At 42.9% G+C, this 15,871-nt stretch overlaps 1 protein-coding gene across 1 annotated transcript; it reads left to right on the forward strand.

The window, feature by feature from the left end:
• The first annotated feature begins 7,744 nt into the window (after positions 1 to 7,744).
• On the forward strand, positions 7,745 to 14,274 carry LOC128707017 (elongation of very long chain fatty acids protein 7). The gene is made up of 7 exons (XM_053801961.1): positions 7,745 to 7,805; positions 8,597 to 8,787; positions 9,045 to 9,125; positions 9,228 to 9,390; positions 11,530 to 11,666; positions 12,028 to 12,282; positions 14,086 to 14,274. Exons 1-7 carry the CDS (start codon positions 7,745 to 7,747, stop codon positions 14,272 to 14,274), a joined length of 1,077 nt encoding a protein of 358 aa, XP_053657936.1.
• The last annotated feature ends 1,597 nt before the right edge of the window (positions 14,275 to 15,871 follow it).

The raw sequence follows: 15,871 nt of genomic DNA on the forward strand, positions 1-15,871 counted from the left end.
TGCGACCAACCCACTGCACCGAGGGTACTGCGCTAATTTTGTCATTACGGCCAGAAGTGGTGCACAGAGGTGAACCGGGTTTGTTTGGAAACCGAGCCAGGTTAAAATTATGCATGACTAGGTAGCGCATAAAACGCCAATCGGGTTCGGAAATTGCTGGCCTAATGTGTGAGTGAGCGCTCTTGTTGCTGTCGTGGCCTTTTCCACCCCCCCAACACCGAGACAATACGGCACAAAGAACAGCGAATTTAGCAGAAAGTCATAAGTAGTAACTCTCCATTGTAGATTTGACCGAAGGTTTAACCAGTAAGTAACTTTCAACCGTTTTATAGAACTTTTTCCAGTGCCACAATATGTATACAAACGAATGTAAAGCATTCAATGAGGCTAGAACAGAAGAAACCGATGAATGTTATTGTATATATTTCCAATTTGAACACCTCGTTAATGCTTCAACGAGTCTGGTTGAATTGAATAAATCGCACACAGAATTTATCCCCTCAACCTTTGGACCTACCGTACGCGTGCGGGTGATTCCACAATCCAGATATCGCCAAAGAATTGTGTCGGCGCCCAGCGCCCTAATGATCACTGTCCGTTGCGGCCAGTCGCCCTCGAGTCGATACAACCATCTAATTAGTGTTAACCCCGTAAAGTCTCGATCGACGTCGCTCGGTGTGTGCCGTCTGCACAAGCACAATATCTAGTGGAGAATTTTTTGGCTTTCGATAGCCATTCCCATTTCGAACTGTCTGACCTGAGACCTTCATCATCATCACCCTGCTTCTTCATGCACCGGTTTGAGACAATTAGCAATGGATGAATTTTTAATATTGCTCACACAGACTGGTGGGTGCACAAGGGCGAGAAAGAGATGGATACGCGTAATTTTCATGAATAACATTGCACTTTCTTTGCTGGGCGCCGCGTAATGGATTATCTTGGTTCGGGGGAGATCGACGTGCACGCCCATGAGCACCTAATCGGATCTCGAACATTATCTTACATCATACTGCATTGCATGCAGCGGTACACCGTGTAAACGTTTCTCGAACCTACTCCATTACTTTTTTGCCAAATCCTCTAGAAGGCTCTCGAGAAGGTTTGCTCAGATTGCAGGTTCTTACTGTGCCACCTTGCAATGTGAGACGGTTGCTAGACGGGGAGGACAAGAGGACAAGAGTTAATTGCAATCGTTTTCCGCATTTACGGATGCTGGCGCGTTTTATGCGCAACCGATGAAGCAATACCCTTGCTGATCAAAGGTGAGCACTGGAGGATACACCATGGCGGAAAATGTTGCTGCGAAACGCAAAATATAGCGGCTTGACTGTGAATTCGTTGGTGAAATGAAGTGCTTTCTTCTCGATTGGTTTTTTTTCTGTAAGCAAATGGTTCCCACCATTTTCTACCGGGGATCGCCATTACCATTTTTGCCATACATGCGTGTACGTTGTCGTCACTTAAATCCTCGTTAGTCACGCTTCATTCCAATTTCACTATGGACGATAGAGGGTATCCGTTTTTCTTCTCAACCGTGTTGCTTTGACGTTTGCCAAAGTGACATCACGATCATCAAGCGCGTACCGTTTTCAACACTCCAGAGTTCGTCTGTGGGCTTACGATTCCAATCAACCATTTTGGCAGCGTTTATTTGCGCTTTGTTCATTGTTTTTTTTCTTTGTTTTGTTTTATTGGTGGCTAAGCGGTACTTTCTAGATGATAGTTGCAAAGCCACGATCATTGCCGTTTGAAGGTTAGCAATGGTTCGCCTTACACGATGCAACAATAGTTTCATCCTGAGGTAATATAGACATCACCAGACGAGCGTTGTTGTTTATAACAAGTGTTTGGTATTGTTTAATTGAATGCGTGAAGAGGATATATTTAGCGGCAGTGTTTGTGTGGCACTTTGCACTGGAATGCCAGTCTTATCTTAGCCGTCAGAATAAACGTAGCCATACGCCTCGCAAACCGAAATCTGATTCAAGCATTAACTAAACAAAAAGAAATCTCACAACGTAGGGACCGATCATCGCGGTACGATACAACAGGCATCCATTTTGTTCCGTGTTGGGTATCGCTGAATGATTCTTTGGACAGAATGAATGGCTGTAGCTCTATTCAGAAGATTAATCACTGCTCAAAGATTTGTAATTCTTCACACTGATGTTAAAACACTCGTAAAAATGAATCTATTCTCATAAATTCATAAATCAATGTTAATCTTATACTAGAATTATTATTGGAAACGGCACGGGTCGTCACACGACAGGACCGGTCCAAAACTTCATCCGTACCAATCCCCCGACAGGACTGACTACCCAGCTACTGTAAAATAAAGTCGAGAAAGACTAGAAAAGGCAGGCCTAGACCTCTTGAGGTTTTTGTGCTGGTAAGGAAGAAGAAAAGTTTTTATAACTGAAATGCTTTTTAAACGAACATTACAATTCTATTCAATTAGTATGCGTAATGGAATGCTTGCAGTACATGGGTTCTTTCATCGGTACATAAATACTCATTCCAAAAGCCAGAAACATTATTTTATTGAGAATATATGAATCTTTTTGAGGGTTCATAAAGTTATTCGGATTCGCCAATATTTTGAAGTTCGACGCATGATTTGTGTGATTCTTGACTGAACATTCATATGAATGCTTCTTACAAAGATTAATTGGATTAAATTGATTCACACTAATTTTGTTCTTATCGCTGCTGGTTGTTTTATTATTAAACATTTTTAACAATTGAATTAATTAATTCCAACCCATCCGCTCTTTCAAATTAGTCCACAACATTCGAGACAGCGGTGAAACAATGCCCTTGTTTGTTTGTAAGGTTAAACACTAGGGCTTGTACCCGTTGGCTTTGAAACCGGAATATCAGTAATAGAGTATCACGTTTGAAAGTTCACCAAGAGCGAAGACACAAAAAGTAAAAATAAAAAAAGATGTCACCCCTGCGTTTCCCAGTGCTGAATATTGATGAACCACAACTCGATCGACCCGACGCTGTATTGGCTATAACAGCGTTTTTTTTTCTTACACCCTTCGCCAGTTATGTTCATTTGCATTTCTACAAACTATCTCGTGAGGCAAGATTCTTCCATAAGCCAAAGCGGCTCTTGAAGCGTTTTGATGACTGCCAATTTTAGGATGTTGATTCCCAACATAGCCGGTGTGCTTCTTCAGCTTTGTAAGAAACATTGAATAAGAAACTGGTTTTATTTTGTTCTTTTTTAGGTTAAACTTATCAGGTTTGCGTACCGATCGTCGACCCAGAACATTTGTTTTAATGGCCCTGGGGGGGGATGTGAATAGCTCCGATAAACCCTGATGATCACCATAAACTTCAGGTTCCAGGAATGTTCTATCATCCTTGATGTAAAAGATGTAACACAATCGAGCTTTTGTGAGTGTGTGTGTGTGTTTGCAATGAAATATCTTTCCTACCAGGTGTTCATGGCAGGGTTTACATATTTTATTAGCAAAATCACATACACGTGGCGTTATGCACCACAAGCTGGAAAAGTTTCGCACAATTTGTTACACTCTGCGCATGCTTATCCGCGTGTCAGAAGTGATAACCAAACAAACCCCGGAGAGAATGAGGGAGTGATTATGCGCAAATAGGCAATACGCGCTTCAAACCCGGCTCGGTCTCAGTGGAGATGTTTGAACTTAGCTTGGCTTCATCTGCTTAGAGTGTGGGCACCAAGCCTTCTTTTCAACAAATCCCTAACCTTGACGGTACTCACCATCATCATCTCGTAACGAAAAATAATATTAGCCCACAGTAGTCGGCACCGCAACACACCACCACAACCGTTCGTGTGCATTCTCTTCTCGACGATCGAGAAGGAATAATATTATTTGCTAGGCACGCCTTTAATTTCTTTCTATGCCTTACAAATATTGCCTTGACGTATAGCGCTTGGAGGCTATATTTATCATAGATCCAAGCACATCAACTCAAATCATAGAAACTTAACCTCCTGCCAAGCAGCTATCACAATAGAAAAAGTGAAAATTTCCAAAGTGGCTAAGCCAAGTGTTCGTATAAAGGCAAACCAGAATAACACATTGTCCTTCCGGTTCAATGACAAACCTACTGTCCGACTTAATTTTATGAGCCCGGTAAAAAAGCACTATGGACCGTAAAATTAATTCAATTAGCTGTTCCGGTTTCGTGTTTGTGCAATGATTTATCAAACGATCAAATAGTAATCGTTGCCAACCGATTAATCTCACTAAATGCTGCGAGGCTGCGCTTTGTTACAGCAAATGCGCTCGTAATAAATGTTTTGGATTAAACATGATCTGCTATCATCAGCGCCACGCGCCATGGTACATCCGACGATGGTAAGACTGTAATTAAGTAGGTGTGAGTACGCGTTGTGATAAAGGCAGTGTGTGTTGTCTAGTAACCAAAACCCATGGGAACTGCATGGTCATGTTCCCATAAACAATCGCACAAATTAGATTAAATGATGTGAAATGTGTTTTAAATAGTGGCACATTAACATTTGCATCTCTTTTACACGATTGAACACGCTGAACTCGACGTTGTTAATTTTGGCAGACATTGAAAAAAAAAAACAAACAAAATCAAATACTGCTAAAGTCATTTTTCAGATACATAAATCGTCATTAAACATGGTTTGCAAACCAAAATGTGCTGGTTGCGCGGGTATTATATTTCCGAACATGAATTTATGTGATAAAGCCGTCCCACCGAACGAAGCGCAAAACCATCGAGAACGATTTCGAAAAGGACCGGAACGAACAACGAAAGATTTCAATGCCCGGTCGAGCGAGCTGTGGATGAGAGATAGGCCATCAGAAGTGAACCAACGTCCGTCGGCTACAGGTGTGCGGAGTGTGCGTTCCCTGATTACCATTCAAACTTTGCAAACCCGAGGTGAGCTGTCGTTAGTGTAATACCAAAAGAGCCCTCAAGAAAAGTGATCGCTTGCGAGACCCCCGTACGCTAACCTTCAAACGTTTGACGCTTGTTTCGCTCGGCTCCTCGCCGGGAAATTAATGCTACATCCGATGACCTTCATTTTCCTTGAAATAATCTCTTGCCCAACCGCCGCATACAGCGGGTAGTGTAACCGAGGCTCTTAGCGAATTGTTCCCCTCTCACGCGCGCCGTATGTGTACGTGTGTTTGTTATGCTTATGCGAGGAAGCAAACAAATGTTATCGCGTCGGTAAAAGTGAATGATCTTGCGAAAGACAAACGATCGATCGGGGTGCGAGCGGTGAATGAACATCGGAAACATTCCGCCCAAATGAAAGGGAAAATGTCCGGTTGAATGATAGGTCGTATAAATCTTGAGTCAACTCACTCATCCTGGGATCGTGGTTTCCTTTCGGATTGAGGACACAACGCACCTGTTGGTGAATTTTACAACCCCGCAACCAAACAAGCGCGCTTGTATTAGTGGTCCCCACCTTTATGGACTTTGCTGGTGTCTCTCGCTTTTCTCTCTCTTTTTTGTGTCATTTCTTCTGCACCAGTCTCGATGACGCCTGGGCTACCACCGGCAAGAGCCCAAGGTACATGACGATGATGATGACATAACTGGCGGCTGGTCTCCACGCGCTGCTTTTGCTGGTGTTGATCGAGACGCTTTCGCGTGCGGTGTTGTTCATTTTCCTTTTGCAGGTTCGCGCTTGCTTAAGCATCTCGAATGGGTGAACGGGTGGATGTATGTGTGCGTAGCGGTTTTTCTTCTTGCGTGGAAACTCGACGGACCGATCTGGGGTGATCTGAGCAGCCGCCCGCAATGGAAAGTGAAATAATTCCCACACACCGCAGCTACAGCGCAGCGCCATCTCTCACACACCCTTGGGATAATGTTTTGTATTGCGGATCGGTGTGTTTGTGGCATGGCGTGTGTCTTCACAGACGCCTTTGGTCAGTGATTATTAGGTTGCGCGTCTCGTGACTGGGTCGTGTGCGAGATCTCTCCCCAATAGCCACCACCGCCCGCTTACCCCGGCACTATCGAGACTTGGCTTTTCACGTGTGTTTAACCCCCCAAGCCATCCCGAGAAGCTGCAACAGCTGAAGTAGAGACCCGGTAATGAAAAGGAGGCAAAAATAGTAAAGCATAATCACGAGCACACTTGCCTCCCAAATTGTACCGACCGGGCGGCGGCTGCAAGTGTGCAGTGTGCCGGTTACGGTGCAAAATCGAACCGTCTCGAAGGAATCTGTGTGCAACATCGAGAAATAGCAGTACACCTGCATTTACTTGTTGGTCGAGCTTACCGTTTTGTTCATTGCAGACACATTTCGCCATTCACCTTTTTCCGTGCACACTGCTGGTCTGGTGACTACCGATAGTGCAGGCGAACCAGTCCGCTACTCAGGGAAGCCCAGGGAACTTGGCTAGTGTGTCGTCTCTGTTTGGTCCAGTGTATTACATTCGCGCAAGCACATATACGGTTTTGTGATGCACGCATACCACCAACGATAGGCCCTGGGACACCGATTATTACAGTGTCCACCGATGGGACAACCGCTTCTTCAAGGTTACCTGGTGCGACCACACAAAGCCAGTCCGACCGAAAAAAAAAATCCTTGCTTTCTGCTATACGTGTTCGAACCATCATGGTTCCAGCGGACGGGTACCTACCGTATGGTATTCCTGTTTTCTTCACACATACCCTGCAGGCCCTACTGAGCCATGTAGAGAGTGCGAGGAATTCCACAGACTACCAGTTCCCTTGTCCAGACCGTCGACGTCTGGGTAACGGTGCGTTTTTGGTTTTCACTATCGTTTACATTACATAATTGCGACAAGTTGCGCATGTTTGTTATTTTGCGTGGCAGACAACAAAACGACCATCTTCGTCGCTAGAGGAAAGGGAAAACAATGCGTTCGATCATCGCTCGCGATGGGAATAGCTGACAGGATAGACCACTTTCGTTGGTACTGTACGTGACATACAGTGATGATGTGATGATGCTGTCTTACTCATTGACGAAACGGAAATCTTGGTTAAACGCAGTATTCAGCAGAGTAATCATTAGAATTTAAAACCTGTGATAATCTAACATTCCGGCAAATGCCAACAAATTGCAATAGCTTTTCCTACGCGAAATCAACCAACGCGTCAAGATGGACGCGTGACCTACAAATAGATGAATATCAAACCGCGATTAGGTAAACCAGCATGCATCGAAACCACACCACACAAATAATTGAGTGTAAATAATCTTCCATTCTTTCGCGTTCCGTCAGTGTGTTGCGTTTGTTTTGGGCTTTAGAGGCGCGCATTTCCTCATCCAACATCATTTTAATCATGCTATTTTCCTCCGGCACGGTGCGAAGACACGGTTTCGATTCGGCACCATCGCAGGCAGGCAGCAACCAGCGATCTTGGCCTAATTTTCGCTTTCGTTAGCTTATCATCGGTGGGCTCGCGGCGTGTCTGTCGCATATCTTGCTATACGCTCTTTTTATCTCTCTCTTTCTCTTTGTTTTTGTGCACGAGCCAGTGGATCGAGCTGCGATCTTCATCGGTTCATGGAGATTAATTTGCCTCTCGGCAGTGGAAGGAATGCAACGATTTCGGTTGTGTGCGTGTGCATATTTAATTGTTGTAGATTGTGAGCGTGCGCTTCGTTCAGCTGGCACCAAAAGATAACAACTCTACGTCTTCATGGCTAAACATCAATCTAACCTTTTATTGTCATGTTTTCCATCTCTTCCTACAGATTCACTCAAAATGGCACAGATTTTAACCAACATATATGACTGGTATAGAGACCTCATGGACAATCAGAGCGGTAAGTGTGGAATAGAACTATCGACGAGTGGAAAATCAAAGGAGTCCATTGGGTAGAATTAAGCGATCGCTCACCTTCGGAAAGGTGTAATGACTTCCACAACACTTGGTTCGTGGCAAGTGCGTTGTTAACTAATTAGCGAAACTAATATCACTACTACAGCCTATAATGAAATGGTAAATTTTCTCCCTCATGCTTAGTAATCCGCACCAATCGCGCGGTGTCACTGTCAGTCCATCTGTTTGACGCGTGACCCGCGTGTCACATCAATTGGCTTCGGGGCATACCGAATCAATTACCGATCGAAAGTAAGCCACCATCCGACAACCGACCGATCGGTAGCCTGTTGGCGGCAGTCTTTCGGTTTTAACATTCCATTCGATCCATCTCGGAGGGGTGGGTTTTGGTGGTGCTGTGATTATGCATTCCGTTTGACGTTCCAGCGGTAATGTGTTGTGCAGTTTTAACCTAACCTCAGCAATTGCCTGCCGCTGTACACCTCAATTGTACGGTTGCGTTGTTCGGGTGCATAATTTTCAAAACGCCACCCTTAGCGGCAACAATGACAACTATGGCAGTGAAAACGCTATTGATCGGTGTCAGCGGATAAAGGTATGCCTAAACATTTGGGTCGTCCGTCGTCGCAACCTTAATGAGGTCGTTTGATATATGCGACGGACTTGCTGTGTGGGCGGGCCGGACAATTAGGCAGGGATTCGTGCAATGTTATGTTAAATGTTTCACTTTCTCCTAATAGTAATCGTTCCTCTTTCTTCTTGTCATGTTTCCAGATCCTCGGGTCGCAGATTGGCCGATGATGTCGTCGCCCTTTCCCACTCTAGGCCTTTGCATATTTTATGCGTACTTTAGCAAATCGCTAGCACCAAAGCTGATGGAAAAGCGAAAACCAATGGATCTTAGGAATACTCTAGTAATTTATAATCTCTTCCAAACTATCTTCAGTACATGGATATTCTACGAGGTACGTAATTTACATAAATCATTAACATTTACGCTTGTGCTTTCCATAAAAATTCTATAATTGAAACTGTTATCCAAGATTGTTTATTTAATGTGATCTTGTTTCTTGATTAATCCATTTGTTCGTAAGCGTATATATCGCAATCACGCTTATGTAATTGATATACGCTGATGAGCAGCGCATGTATTATTAATTTAATTTAACTTAATTAATTCCTCTCATTTCTTTCCGCAACAAAATTGTTACGATCATAACAGTACCTTCAAAGTGGATGGGGTGGACGCTACAGCTTTAGATGCCAGCCTGTTGACTATTCAGATAACCCACTCGCTCTACGGGTAAGAATCGTATTGATAGCATATTTTGTCCTTTTTCTAACCTAGCTGCTGATTACGCACAGGCTAACGTCCGATATTTTTTTACACCTACCCATTATGTAGATGGCCCGAACGTGCTGGTGGTACTATGTCTCGAAATTCACCGAGTTCTTCGACACGCTGTTCTTCATCCTACGGAAAAAGACTCAGCACGTCTCGACACTGCACGTTATCCACCACGGCTGCATGCCGTTCTCGGTGTGGATGGGTATGAAATTCGCCCCCGGTAAGTATATTCGGGTATATTTGCGCCGAAACATCAACCTCTCACCACCAGCTAAAAATGGGTCAATATGGAAAGGGTTGCGCAATCCATTTAGTCGTTTCAGTTCCCAAGCCTTGTCGCTCCGGGTGATGCATGAAGAGACAAAAAATCTCTTCTCGAAAAAGGAAGATCTTTTTATTATTTTTTTATTTTTTTGTTTCAACCCAACTTTCGCCAGCTTACGCGAAAAAACACAATTGAAGGTTTTTTTGTGTATTCGATCGATTGTCCGTTTCGCATTTATCAATCCCACGATGTGGTATTATTTTTATTGCTTGTTATTATTATTTACACTCTTTCATTACGTATTACGGTGTCCGGATCTGTGGCGATCATTCGGATCTTCAATTTCGCCATCTAGTGTGGCGCTTGCCGTAGAAACAACGGGAAAGTTGTGTAGATACTATTTTTACGTCAAGCTCAAGCTTTATGTGTCTGCCCGCTTCGGCCTTGCTCGGTGGCGCACCGGTTTTCCGCCGTGCCAAAAACCGGTTTGTCCGACGCCCGGACCAATGCTTTGCTATGAATGATCGACATTCCGGGATGATGTGTCGTTCCGACGACGAGTAGGATATTTTACAACTTGGTTGATTTGTGTACCTCGACACGTTTCGTTTACATTTGTGTCACAGTGTCACAATACTATTTTCCAAGTACAGGAAGGTTGTGTGCGTGTGTTTGTGTGTGAGTGAGTTTGGGCATAACTCTCTTTGACGGAAGTTGCCAATCCGACATCTAATCATGAATGCTGATAGCAAAACAACAGTGGCGAAAGTGTAAGTGCGAAGTGGAATTCGTACACCCTAGACGTACAACATTGTTCCAGTTTGGCTGATATATTTGCTCTGTTTGTCCCCGACGTCCTAGAACGATTAGAATTCATTGTCAGCTCAGTCCTACGCAACTATCGGAAGGTGTTTGCTCGTCGTACAGCAGGTTATTTCGTTTTATGAACGCAAAAGCTACGCGAGTAAAATCGTGATCGATCGAAAGTCGAACAGCAGCAGCTGAAAGTAAATGGCACTACTGTTGTAATTGATCATACGTTTCGCACCCTCTCGGCACCTGATGCGTGTGCGGATAATGAAAGATGTTGTAACTGACGCACTTGTTTGCTTCTGTGATATTGCCGAGGGAAACATCTAGACGGTACTAGATTCGTTCAATTCGATCATAGACTGTCTGGTGATGGAAAACAACCAGAAGCTACTCTGGTTAATATTCAAAATGGTCTTGCAGAGAAGGGTTAATTATTCCATCATCTAGCTTTAATTAGAATCTTTTGAACGTGGCGATAGAGAATTGGGAATTCGATCGTGGAATGGTGCTAACGACAATCACTTAAACTGTTATAACTGTGTAATGTCTTCATTATTTTAAAATCTCAATCTGCTAATTCGCATAAAATTAGCAATCAGCTACACGCGATCTTTGGCATAATCGTGCCTAAAATGTTTCTACACACGCAACATTGAGATGTTGTCGGTAATTGTTGCGCTTAAATAACTATTACTTCTAGCGCAGAATCATTTTCATTATTGTTAAATCTTTTGTTCATTTTTTAAACCATTCTCTTTTCGTCCATGAATTGCAAATAATTGATGTGTCTTCGAATTTTTAACTCGTTTCGAACTCTCATAAACAAATACACAATACATACCAAACATCAATTTACTTCGGGTGGATCATGCAAGAGTGCATAGCTTGCCAAATAATGAATTATAGCCGTGTCGAAGGCTTGCTGTGTAACAACATAAAATGTAACAGAAGTAGCTAGGATTGTCTTGAGTTTATTTTTTAGACAATTCAGCATACTATTGCTTCAAGCTTGTTTATCAATTATTGTGACTGATTTTCCCTGATGATCGTGAATTAGGAAGTTTAGTTATCTAAAACGAGATTTGGCCTATTTCTTTATAGACAAACACTGTGTAGCTACAGTAAATATTATTTCTGTTTATACACATAATTTCCAGGAATATGGACATTTGTAACTGCAACGTAACTTCAATGACTCATATCGCATCCATTTCTAAACGAACCATTCATTGTACGGTCCCATAATGTTTTCGCTCTGTTTTATTCTTATTTTCTTAACAGGTGGCCACAGCACATTCTTCGCAATGCTGAATTCGTTTGTACACATTGTGATGTACTTCTACTACATGGTAGCTGCGCTCGGACCACAATACCAAAAGTACATCTGGTGGAAAAAGTATCTCACCGCATTCCAGATGGTAAGTGATAGCGATAGCAATCAATAACCGATGAGGTGGATGAATCCTTCTGTGTATGCGTGTACGCTCGGCACTGCATTAACGCTATAGGCCGCCCTTAGTGAAGGGCGCATCGTATAAGGACGCTGGTGTGTGATGCGTGTATACCTTCAGTATGGCATACTTCCGCAATTCACTTTTGGTATTGAGCGGAACTGGCACCACGACACTGGCCACCACAAGTCCAAGATGATCGAAGGCTAACTGGATCTCGATTTCTTGCTGCGGCACGTAGCATATCTTCGAGTGGATCCATATCTGTCAGTACGAAATGAGCGATCATTTTCACCCGATTTTGTTTGTCTACCTTTCTACTTCTCAGGCCCAATTCGTCGCCATCTTCACGCACCAGTTCCAGCTACTGTTCACTGAATGCGACTATCCGAAGGGTTTCATGGTGTGGATTGGACTGCACGGTATCATGTTCCTGTTCCTGTTCTCCGATTTCTACAAGCAGGCGTATAACAAGCGGGTCGGACGCGCCAAAAGGGAAGCGGAAGCATTGTTGGCTAAGTCGCATGCCAACGGAAAGCTGCACAACGGCGATGTCGTCAATAACAACCAGGGTGCTTGCATGGTATGTAGCGCGGTTCTCGTGCCTGAACGACACGAACCCTAAACATTTTTAGAAAAAAAGTCATACTTTCGTCACAGTTTCGCTAAACAAGGAGTATCGCTTTTTTCGCCGCTACACCCCTGCCCTAGCAGGTAATCGCGCAAATGCGCAAACAATTTTTTTTTTCATTCCGGCCATCTTCTGGTGCGTGTGGCGATCAGCAATTGCTAAGAGTTTATCACAAATTGACGTCAAAATGATGATCAATTGTCGACAATGACTGGTGCTTATTTGCTATGTGCGATTATTTGTACTGACTGTTGGTAATTCAATCAAGTTCAACTGGTTTTTTTTTATGTGGCCGTGTACGGCGCATGGGGGCACTTGCGCAGCTTTTCTTGTGCATTTAGCGGACGGATCGTTGTTCTTGTTTAACTTTGTCTCAGTTTCCCCCCGGAAAGATGGTGCGCAATAATACAAATCTCTTGAAGGTTATCTGAAGAAGAAACAGAACATTCACCATCGATCAGAATCGATGGGCGCCGATGGCAAGGGTATGGTCTAACGATGTAGAAGAAAAGCGCTTAACTAGCACTCCTGGTGGTGCCGTTGTTACCTGTGATGGAGACGGCACCAGACCGGAAGGTCATTAAAGTACATCGATCAAGGACAAGATGTTTTGATGACAAGAACAAAAAATCACGTGCTCTTGACAAACTTCCATTGAGAAACGAATGGGCAAAATCTTTTTGAACCCCCCCATTCCGGCCTAATGTGCCAACCAAGTGTGAATAGCGTTTGATTATTTATCTTTGCGGTAAGTGCGCGCTCTGTTGTACTCACTTTTTGCATCCCTCAAATGATTCTCTTTTGTCCGCGAAGGATCATGCAGGAAAGCAATGAGTATTGCCGCGTAATAATCACACATTAAAGTGTATGGTGAACAAATGACTTGTTTGACCGTTGCAAACACACTTCTAATGATGCTCGAAATATACCGGCGAGTTTTGTTTTCCCTTGACCTCCCTCAGTGGAGGATTTTTCCTGCGGCGTTGAATTCGATGTTTTGCTCGTTATTTATTCACTTCCGTCAAGAAAAAGCAAGTATGCTGTAATTGCGGACCCATCTAGTGTGTTAGCACTTCTCAAAAAGAATCACAATGGTGGAACGATGGGTGGGATTGCAAATTTTCGCACCTGGTGGCGGGAAGATAAGCAAACTCGAACCCTAGAAACGACACGGCTCGATGGCCAGATTTACGTAACATCCGTTCTCGTGACGCACTAAACCTAGACACTCAACCAGACACCTAAAGTGTTTGATTATCAAAGTTATAATTTATTATGCTCCAGTAGTGCTGGTAAGATCAGAAATTTTTCTTTCGTTAATACTGTTAAGCTAATAACCACTTTGGTGGTGATTGATTACAATCTGTTATGTTAAATGCCTGCGTCAAATTTGTTTATCGATAATCTTGATTAAACTCGGAATGGATTTATCAGCGATCAGTTATCAGTTTTTACACAATGAGCACATAATCCACGGGAATATTTATATGAAATTAGTTGGAATTGTTCTGAATTAGTTAGAATCTCACATTATCCGGGGAGTGGTCGTTAGAAAAATATGGTTTTAATTCGAATTGTTTCGATTTGATTCTTCATCTGATTCAATATTATCATCATTGTTTGGTATGATGCGCAAAACGCATGAATACGCACTTCCTGTTGCACAAAGACGATGAAACTGAGCATAGAGTGGGCGCGAAGATACATTTACTGATATACAATTTTCTTATTTTCTTTCTTTATGTGTATACACAGCCCGTCCTGAACGATGATGACGAACTGCACCAGCGAAAGGTTACCGGGAATGGAATATATTTAAATGGTGGTGCCAAAACAGCGAATTCCTACAGCAATGGCAATTCGAACGGTTTTGTCGAATCGATTCAGCAGTCGAATGGTGGCATCGGCGAGAACGGGGGAGCACGGGTCCGGAAAATCCAATAACGCTAACAACAACTAAAAGTAATAATCATTGGTGGTTAGCATCATCGTCATCATCATCTTTCTAATTGTCACCATCACCACCCAACACGAACCCCCCATGTCTACCGTGTCCTTTAGCTTTCTGCGTACGCATTCGAAGCCCACGGAAGGAAGCAGGCAACCGCCGAGTCGAGGAAGTAGTTTATTTTTAGTACGCTTTTGTCTAAAGATGAATGCAGTATTCAGCCTCTCTCGGTGACTGGAACCTAACGTCATTCTCCGTTCAGTCGTTAAGCTGCACAAATATCATCCTTGCTCCTGTTAACCGTTTGACGCATTTCGTAGCACGAGGAAAAATAACAAATCGCCGTTCATCGGCGACACAACGGTGCTTTGCATCAAAAAGGCAACCGAAACACAACTGAAGCTTGAACTTGAACGGTACTCAAACCCACGTGACGGTATTGTGAATGCGGGGTGCTGGTTGATGGTGTAGCTGGCGAGCCTACATTAAATCTCGTCGGGAGAGCTCCGGTTTCTTACGGAAACGGATAAAAAAAACACACATCAGACACACAAACACACACAGACGCGCAGCACGATAGAATGCTGCATTAAGAATAATGTATTTTTTGGAATTTTTTACACTGTACGAATAAAACTAGGGCAGATGTATAAAAGGTACGCGATGAAGGTGTTGCTTGGTGCGCATCACTCACGGTGCATCTTTCTTCTGAATAGTCCATGATGATCGAACGACGATGCACTGGCAGTAGGCACACATCGCGGTTGACCCTTCGAGGAAACGATAAACAGTACGATCAAGTTGATAGTTAGTTGGTGGTGTTATATTTTTGTTTTCATTTACATTTTTTTGTTTATTTGTTTTAAAAGTGAAGTTGTACAGAATGAAAAAAAGATTAGCACTGAAGACATGTTAAAGAAGGCATAGGAATTGCAAATATCTGTAGTGAAACAATCGTTGCGTTACTGTAAATCAAAACAAATTGATATAAAACAATGCAACGCAGAGGGAACACAAGAACAAATGGCTAGTAGCGAAAGGACGAGATTAAAGAAACCGATTCTATATACATTTTGAGCGAAAACAAGCAAAACATAGGAACATTTAATCAAAGAAGTAACGAAAAACGAGTGGGAATAATGCCAAGAAACTGACAAAAAAATAGATGTATGTGATTGTATGTGGACAGTTTCCACCATACGCGGTCTGTGTACAGCAACAATTCGGTTTTAGTAAATAAGGAAAATCGAAAGCATATGGTGGTGGTAGTACAGGAGAGGTCACACACAAAAAATACAACATTCTGCCGTTGTTCTGTTATCGGGGACGTCGGTTTAGAATATTAAAGTAAGAAGCTGTAAGTGTAAAAAAAACAAATGAAGAAATATCTTAAACAAAAGAAAAGATTCAACTGTTTGTTTTCATGCAATATTTGTTTGGCAAAAATCCGTCTAAAACGCGACATTTTGCTTGTTTCGTTGTTGGTAGTGAAAAACTTTGGTAACGGATGTGTTACAGAATTCATTCTTGTTTTGTTCAGGTTTATTTGCATATACGTTAAGTACCAGTTGGTGTACGCTACAGAACCGTCAT

This window comes from Anopheles marshallii, chromosome 2 (genome assembly GCF_943734725.1).
Source record: "Anopheles marshallii chromosome 2, idAnoMarsDA_429_01, whole genome shotgun sequence".
Lineage (NCBI taxonomy): Eukaryota > Metazoa > Arthropoda > Insecta > Diptera > Culicidae > Anopheles > Anopheles marshallii.